Below are 9,257 nucleotides of genomic sequence, written 5' to 3'. Positions count from 1 at the left end.
TGTATATGCTTCCATAAAACATAACATACCTAAAACATAAGTTATTTTTAATTTGTGTTTAAAATAGAGTTTTTAGATTTTTTATAAATTTTCTCCTATTATTATTTCATAATTTTACATTTAGGCCTTTAGCAGATGCTCTTTCCAACATAACTTGGAAATTAACAATAAAACATCCATCATGAAGGCAAGAAGTGCCTTTTCTCAATGTAAACTTTAAACATGTTCCATTTCAAGTATTCACAGCAAAGATATGCTTTTAGCATTAAATTTAAAATGGACATTTTTTGCTTGGTTGACTTTAAAGCCTGCCTCAGACTACATGAATCTCGACCAGATTTTCACACGATTTTCCCCTCCCAAGAATCTTATCCATGGCCTTGATCGGGTCGGATGTTCGGTCCAGATTATCACATAATGTGAGGCATTCACAGGTCAAATCTTACACCTTCCGATCTGCTCTGAGAAAAATCGGGACGACCCCAAACATATGAAACATGTTTGTTTGATATATAAGATTTGCAATCGGGATGATGACGTCGGTACTTTCACAACAGCCAATATGAGTCAAGACTGCAAGATGAGGGAGGTGACTGACTTTAAAATGTCAACTGCGACAGGTGCTGAAGTGAGATAGATAGCAGAAATGTAGGAACATCTTGTTAAACTGTAAACAGGACAAATACCTGTATAATGTGTCCTTGAGTTGTCAATTCACAAATGTCCATTGTGTTCTGTATTTTACATAGATGTTAATACGAGCTGCTGCTGCTGCTGTGTGGAGATGGTGGTCTAGTGGGTTAAACCACTGAACTGGTAAATCAAAGGTTGCTGGTTCGATCCCAGCAGCCACCACCAGTGTGTCCTTGAGCAAGACACATTATTCCATGTTGCTCCAGGGGGATTGTCCCTGTAATAAGTGCACTGTAAGTCGCTTTGGATAAAAGCATCTGCCAAATGACTAAATGTAAATGTAAAATGTGTGGACCAGAAATATCTCTTACAGTTTATCAGCGCTGCAAACTAACCGTTCCAACTGTAATTATATTCTTCAGGTTTATTTCTTCCTCAATATCCTAATGACCATGAAACATAATAGACGAGTCATTGGAATATTCGCTCCGATGCTGCGATGCGTCAATGACGCCGCCATATAAATTAGGGTAAAAACACACTAGACACATAGAAGTAAATGGGAAAGCTGAGCTTTTTCGGTATAAGAAGTACAATTGTGTTTACATTTCTGAAACAAATTTTGTTTTTGTTTTTTCCCCAGTATTTTAAATTGAACGAACTGATCATGTGCATTTCATCTACCTTAAATTATATTACATTAGTGAAGTGTACAAAATTACAAAGCAAATTATTACGTCAAAACGAACGCTTGACTTCCACAAAATACATTACTCATACATTAAGCCATGCATGCATCTACTGGTACTGTAATCTCAATATTCTCCTGTAGTGTGTGATGTGCCAAGACTTTTTTTCTGTCAAGATTCTCCTTATGTGTGTACTGCAACCAGATATCTTAATCGGTCAGGAATTTTTAAATCCAAGGGATTTTGCTGAGGCCATCTTAAGGCATCATTGCCTGAATAATATATATTTAAAAAAAGTCTCAAAACTACTTTCCCTAAATTGTTTTTAGGTTGCCATCCAGCAGAGAGCATTATTCTCATGTCTCTGGGCAGCAGACAGAAGTTCCCTGTCGTCCAAATTTCTTGAGAAAGTCATCTTTAGCCCGCACTAGTGCTTCCTCATCAATATAGACTGCCGCCCTTTTGGCAGTGAGGTAGTACTGCACCTTTCTGAGGGTCCAGCCTATCACGTACATAAGAAGGCCACACACGACCGCTGTGGAACGGCCCACTCCTGCGTTACAGTGAACATATACTGTGTGACCATTCTCCAGCAGCCCGTAGAGCAGAAAAACCGCCTGAGGTAACACCCGTATGCGACCTGCAGAGATGCCACAAAAAAAAGTTATTAGAGCTCAACAATTATTCACCACAATGAATAATTCATAATGTGTTGCAGTAAGCGACACTATACTAGATGTTATCATAAACTGTCTTCTATGCCATTAATGTCATGTATTTTCATGATGAAGCAAGAGTTTGAGATGTAAATGCTGCTATGGAACATATAAATGTCAACATGTTTATTGATATCTGGGGCACCTAGGTTGATCTGCTCATAATTTATTGCAGTCTTGCCTCCATATCACAGCAATTTAACTCGAAAACTATTAAGCTGCTTGTATAGACCATTTTTAAAAATGTAGTACTAGTCTATGCTTTACAGTATTTAAATCAAGTCATTCTGAGGCTTCATGATAGTAATGGATGCAATAGGCAGTACGTAGTGAGGTAAATCAGTAGGGTTTGAAAAGGAGCTAATATGTCCATAATTCAAGGATATATTGTCTAACCACACATTCACACATATTCTGACCCTCTGTGCTCATGTCTGGAGTAGGGATCCAGATGTAAGCAAGGCCACAGTCTCTGTACAGATGCATCATGGTTTCTGGGGCCATGGGCTGACTGAGGTCCCGACGGCAGCCGTGTGAATTGTTCACGATATCCCACTCTGTCTGAAAGTTCATTACAGCGGTAATGCCCAGTTCCTGTTTCAGCTTCAGAGTTACATGTTCCACCCGACAGGGGCAGCTGCCCAACCAGACCCGAGGCAGAACCCTGAAAAGAGAGAGAGAATATTGTATAGCAGGGGTTCCCAATGTAGTGGTTTCAAGGCAGCAATGGCGGAGTCGCAATATGATTTCCAGAAATATATATTTTTATTAGAAATAGTATATTTAATCAATAAGTGTAACAAAATATTAGTTAAGATAAAAATAAAACCGTGCAAAAATAAGGCATTATCTTTTGGAATTTTCTCCCCTTGATCGTAACCCTTGATATGATTACGTCACATTAACAACATTAGCAACTGCATTAGGTTAGGTGCAGCACATCCATTTACAGCACCAAGTTAAACAGTCTCATGTGCACGCAGATAATTTTTCAGGCTTCAAGTTTAGGATACTTTTATTTGTCGAAATTAACCATTGGTTTTTATTGACCAAAGACAACGCAGGGAGGCCAGCAGAGGAGGGCGGAGAAGCGCCACAGTTAGAGGGGCCATCGTCCTCAGGTATGAAAAGAGGCAGAGAGCATCCATCAGCACTTGAATCAGTTTGATGAAATTGGACCATCTGTAGTAATAGTTCATAGTTTATGTGTAACAACAAGTAAACTAACGAGTAAATAACCATAAAATAATATAATACTGTGCTCTTTTGTGTTGTCCTTATGCACATGTTTGAATAGACCTAATAAGTGCATGTGCGCATTTGCGCACAATGGTTGTATGCTTTAACCACCTCCGAGGATAGAGGGGGCCTCGAGTCAGTGGCACCGTTATTTTGAGGGTCACAGGCTGAAAAGTTTGTGATCCCTGTACAGTATAGCATACTTTATGTAATGGATAATCCACGGCTAGCCATGCAGTTAAGGATTTTAGTGCACCACGTGGAGGACAAGAACCACCCGACCCAAAGTCTGTGCAAAAATATGTTTTTACCATGGTCATTTGCAAGTGAAAGCTGTTTGGTGTTTACAGTGTAGGATTCAAACAGACCATGGTGTAAGTACATTGAAATATATTTGTTGTGTTTAAATGGTCCTTGTTGAACAACTCCATTCCTGTTTAGATCTCAGAGATCATACGGGTCACATGACAACAAAATCTATACATACTGCACCCACAAATACTACATAGGACATAAGTACATATGTACATAATCACATTATATTCAAAGTATAAAGGGCGTACTCACATTAGCCCGGTTGCTCTCACAATGCTCTTTACCATCCACGCTTTCATAATTACGATGTCACTGATTCTAAGTAAATATAAACATAGCGATCCCTATCAGCACAACGGAATCCATTGCAATGTTCAGTTTGTGGCTTATAAGTTTTGTTTAACTTCATGCGTGCTGTCACATACTGACTTTAGAGATTTTAGGGATCCTCACATTAGATCTGGAAGGAAATCAGAAGAGAGGAATTAGTTGGAGAGTACAAGTTACTCACAACTCCATCTCTTGTTAGTTTCTCCTTGTTCTTGGGTTTTTGATTGCTCAATTCCTTCCTGGTACAGACCATCCACTCAGGCTTATTCTGTTCCCTGCCACAAAAATTGCTGTGTTTTCTTTGTTCTTTTTTATGCTCTGTCTGATTGCCTGATAGTCCACACCCGTTACTCCTCCTTAGAGGGGAGAGTGGTTCCACCTGCTTTTCCTGGAGCTGTCCCTGGTCCTGAACAGCCTCCCTTTTGGCCTTCCCTGGTGTTGCTCTCCAATGTGCCGAAGGTGATTCTGCTAGAGAAAACATTGCTTCACCACATTCCCCCCTTTCCAGCTCCAGGCACCTGTTTGGAGAGCTTGCCTTGCAGCTGCTGTGCCTCCTTTACATGGCATCAGCATTTGCATGGAAACTTCCAGCCCGGTGTTCTACGGTAAATTGGAAGTCTTGCAAGTGAAGGAACAGGCGGGTGATTCTTGAATTTTTTCATTTATTTTGGGCCATCCATTTTAACGTAGCATGGTCAGTTACCAAGATGAACCTCCTGCCCAGGAGATAGTATCTTAATTTCTCCACGGCCCATTTCATGGCAAGACCCTCTTTCTCAATCGTGGCATAGTTCTTTTCCTGGGGTAGCAGCTTTCGGCTATTGAACATAATGGGTTGTTCCACCCCCTCATGTAGATGAGATAGCACCGCTCCAATCTCGACCTCGGAAGCATCTATTTGAAGCACAAAATGCATGTTGACGTCAGGGGCTTGCAGAATGGGTTTGCAACAGAGGGCTTTTTTAACTCGATTTCTTTGGTCCATTTTATCTAATTCGGGAGATTCTTTCGGGTTAACTCAATAAGGGGGGGTCGCCTTTGTGGCAAAATTGGGTATAAATGTCCTGTGGTATCCAACTAATCCCAGGAAGGACCTCACCTGTTTTCTGTTTGGGCCCGGGGCCAAGTAAGTGTGGAGTCAGTTTTTCTAGACTGGGGTTTTAAGTTTCCTCCTTCGACGGTGTATCCCAGATAGTTGGCCTCTTCTTGGGCGAGTGAACATTTGCTGGGGTTGGCTGTTTTTTCCCAAGGGTGGAACTGTCTGACTGTTGCCCCTCGATCATATAACCTGGCCTGTTGCCTATGGGCTTGCTGCATGTATTCCTGTACCACCTGCCAGATCTTCGTCATTCAGTCATGTAGCGTCTCGACATGCTCCGTAATTGGGTGATGTCGTGAAGACCCCTGCTCCCAGCTTTCTTTTGCCAAATCCAGCCTTCCCCGTGGTCTTCGTCCATAGAGGAGTTTGAAGGGTGAGAACCCGGTTGAACTCTGTGGGACCTCCCAAACAGAAAAAAATACATGAGGTAATAGCTGGCGGTTACCTTGGGACTGTGGAGCTGGCACTCAGAGCAGTGCCGACCATAGTTCTCAACGGCCTTCTTGAGCCCAGGCAAGTAGAACTGGGTGAGAATCCGCTCGTATGTCTTCTCCGCCCCTAAATATCCTCCCATCAGGTGGGTGTGGGCTAAATACAGTACGTTAGAGATGAAGATTTTAGGGACCAAAAACTGTTCTACAATTTCTCTTCCTCTTTGGTCAACATTTTATTCTTGATCATAAAATGTGGCTAGGTCAACTTACTCACCCCATCATGTCGCCGCCTTTTGACCACTTGAACATGTCCCTAGGCATGGCTCAGAACTGGATCTTATAGTTGCGTAGTGCCAAACCGACCCAGCCTCCCCTCCTGGAATATCTCTGCCGTAGGAAACTCAGAAAACACTTCATGGGATTCGATGTTGTCGAGGTTTAGTTTTTGGGGTACAGCATTGGGGTTTTCAGAGGCAGTGTCCGTTTGTTCGTAGTGACTCCCCTCTAATCTCATCGAGGGGTTCCTCTGGGCTGGTCAGCCCTCATGCGTGTTCTCCTCAGCGTTTTGGGGGCTTGATCGCAGGCCTCTTTGTCTACCACGAGTAGGTCTCTTCCCCCATCCAGTTTGTCTGGTCAAGAATGCAGAAAAGGTTTGACTGTCTTGGCCGATCAGGACAGGTACTGGCAGCTGATCCACAATTCCTACATTCATTTGACACCGCCCCTGGGGACTGAACATGCTTACTCTTGTAGTGGGATATTTCCTTGTGTCCCCATGGATGCACAAGACTGCAATCTGTATAGTGCCTCTGTGTCCTGGCCACTGATCTTAACGGGAACTCTAGGAGCATTAGCCCCCTCATGAGCCCAGCACGTGGTAAAGTAATGACAGGAGTGCATTTGTGACACAGAGGAACTGGCCGTGGGCATAAGATCCTTTCTCCCTGGGCTGTCCCCGGCCAGGTGTCACTCTCTTCCACAAGTAAAACAGCGGCATAGACTAGGCTTCCGCTGGGTCGCAGCCCCTGCGGGGTATGCTTCCAGGTCTCTCTTGGGTGGTTCTCGCTCTTGTCTGGCCTTCCATACAGGCTCTTATTCACGTCAGGTTTCATCATGCTCACAGCCACTTGGTGGATCTCAAGTAGTGCAATCAAGGTTTCTACTTTCTGGGGTCCTTGCTGTGCTGCATGCCTCTTGGCATCTGACGGTTGCCTACGTATGCATAGATCGATTACTACCCTTACTACTGCGGCCGGCCCATCACCTTCCTCCAACCAGCTCCTCACCATGCGGTTTTATGCTGTTACCTGGGCCTTCCGTGCCAGAAGTGATGCGTGGTATCCCCAGCTATGGACTCGCTGTGCTTTGGCAGGTAAGCTGAGTCCATATTGAGCAAGGAATGTCTTTTAAACAACTTCATAACTTGTCGCTTGTTGAACTGTGAAGGTCCCGGCATGCCTTTTGAGCTTCTCCAGTTAGAAGATAGAGTAACAGGCTGGTCCAGTCTGCTGCGGCCCACCGTTCTCGCCGGGAAGTTTCCTCAAAGAGGTCAGGGTAGGTTTCAACATAATTTAAATTGGAAAATCTTGAGGTCCCATACCCAGTAATTTGGACCGCCTGCAAGGCTCGGTGACTGGTTTGAGCGCTTAATATTGCAGCAAGCGTCCTCCATTTTTCTCGTCTCTCCTGACACTTGTGCAGTTTTCCACTATGCCCGCATTCTCCACCATATGTCAAGTCCTGACATAGAAATACCAAGCAAGAGGCAGTAGTTCGGTCAAACTGAAAAATAAAGTATTTTATTCATATACGGAGAGGGGAAAAACTTTAATTTAGATATGTTCCTCCTCTTAAGGATTCTGATTTCCTCACGTAAGATCTGGAAGGGAATCAGAAGAGAGGAATGAGTTGGAGAGTACAAGATACTCATGACTCCGTCTCTTGTTAGTTTCTCCTTGTTCTTGGGTTTTAGATTGGTCAATTTCTTCCCTGGTACAGACCGTCCACTCTGGCTTATTCTGTTACCAGCCACACACACTTCTGTTTTTTCTTTGTTCTCTTTTATGCTCTGTCTGACTTGCTGACAGTCCACACCTGTGACTCCTTGTCTGAGGGAGAGTGGTTCCACCTGCCTTTCCCAGAGCCTTTCCCGGAGCTGTAAGTAAACAGCGCCTGAGCTTTTTTGCAAGAACTCGCACTAATCAATCGAACCAGGATTTAGGGGTCAAATGCTCCCGAGCTTTTTCTAGATTTTGGCTTTCCTTTGAATTTGCAGAAATGTTCTCTTGTCAATATACCAATCAGCTGCTTGAGGACTATAAGATGATTTTTAAATATCATTTATAGAAGTAACCATCTATGGCCGTTAATGACTGTTTTGTCTTTATTGTTTAGTGCTCAAATTGAGGGGGTGTTGTGGAGATCCTGAACCACTCAGGCATTAGGGACTCCCTTTGAGGGGCAAAATAGACTTTACAAATTTGTTTTGGATGAAAAATTATAACAACAAAATTTCTGTTAAATAAGGATAAATATTGTGATATTGTGGGCACTATTTTTGACCCATCGCATTTATTTCAGCCTGTGTTTTCTGATTTGTTACTTAGATTTGAGGGATGTAACATTCAGCAAATGACAAGCTAAATCATCTCTTGGGCACGTCTCCCAAGAGCTTCAAATCTACTGATGGGAGTTGTGCTCCTGATTTTTCTTTCTTTCATTTCTTATCTCTTTTGGCAGTTTTGGGGGAGCCTAAATGCGCCCTAGAAAAAGCAGAGGACGATTATGTTCTTTACTCAAACACACACTGTAAAGTCGTTTTTGACGATCAAATTGACAGGTTATGATTTGAAATGATGCAAACGATGCATGTGACAAAAACAAGGCATGTGACACATCACATCGCGCCGTGTGTGTTATGTTCTCTCCAACTGGTAAGTCGCTAACTCGCTTTGGATGAAAATGTTTGCTAAATGTGCATTTGTAGAAATGGATTGATGTGGCAAAGAGGTGAAGAGAGGGATGTGGGTAAAACAAAGAGAAGAGAACAACAGGAGAACAAAAGGCACGATCACCTTCATACAGAATTGAAAATTCTGTATTTCAACCTCCATGATTTCTGCTCGTCGAGGGACAGTCATGTCAACTGGACACATCTGTATCTGTGAATGTGAGATCTCTGCTCTCAGATAATGGAAATGCTAATGAGTGTTTAGTGATGTGAGAAGGCAGACTGACAGTCGGGGGAATGAAAGCAGGAAGGTCAGAGGCATCAGGTGAAAAGAGATTATTTTTACCTCTCAAACCCACCTGCCTCTCTCTGAGGGAATGACATAAATGAGATGATTGAGGGTGAAGTGAGTTTGCTGCAAGTTAATGGTCTAAAGCAATGAGGATGATCTATTACATTTTCCTCGGGGCAATATGCTTGATTTGATATATAATGCAAGGACATTCGGACAGTTTTACGTGGACCTTAACAGTTCAAATACTTTTAATGGCTACTGAGAAGTGCGAAGTAGTATTCCTGGTCTGTGTAAATGTATATATGTGTGCGTGTGTTTGTGTATATTGGAAGTGTTTGTTTCCAAAATGAGAACTCATTTTTCAAAAATCATGTTTTATTGTGTTTTATTGTGTTTGTTAGCTCTATTTGTTATTATGGCTTAAATCAAATAAACCAACTGCGGTGTGATTTCTATTAATTGCAATGCACAATAAAAAAACATGATTAAAAAAACTTATCTAGTCATGAGACACGGACAGAGGACCCAGATACAGACAGGTTAACAAAACAGGAATC

General features: G+C 42.5%; 1 protein-coding gene across 1 annotated transcript in view; it reads right to left on the bottom strand.

The window, feature by feature from the left end:
• Positions 1 to 1,039: 1,039 nt before the first annotated feature.
• Positions 1,040 to 9,257, bottom strand: part of epm2a (EPM2A glucan phosphatase, laforin) — a 21,734-nt gene continuing 13,516 nt past the window's right edge. The window contains exons 3-4 of the mRNA XM_056733571.1: positions 2,458 to 2,702; positions 1,040 to 1,962 (exon numbers count right to left, since the gene is read on the bottom strand). Coding sequence (XP_056589549.1) covers positions 1,679 to 1,962; positions 2,458 to 2,702 — 529 coding nt within the window. The 3' untranslated portion in view covers positions 1,040 to 1,678. The remainder of the gene's footprint in view (positions 1,963 to 2,457; positions 2,703 to 9,257) is intronic.

This window comes from Triplophysa dalaica, chromosome 20, assembly GCF_015846415.1.
Source record: "Triplophysa dalaica isolate WHDGS20190420 chromosome 20, ASM1584641v1, whole genome shotgun sequence".
Classification (NCBI taxonomy): domain Eukaryota; kingdom Metazoa; phylum Chordata; class Actinopteri; order Cypriniformes; family Nemacheilidae; genus Triplophysa; species Triplophysa dalaica.
The sequence above is the reverse complement of the archived record's forward strand: the minus strand, read 5'-3'. Positions and strand labels throughout refer to the sequence as shown.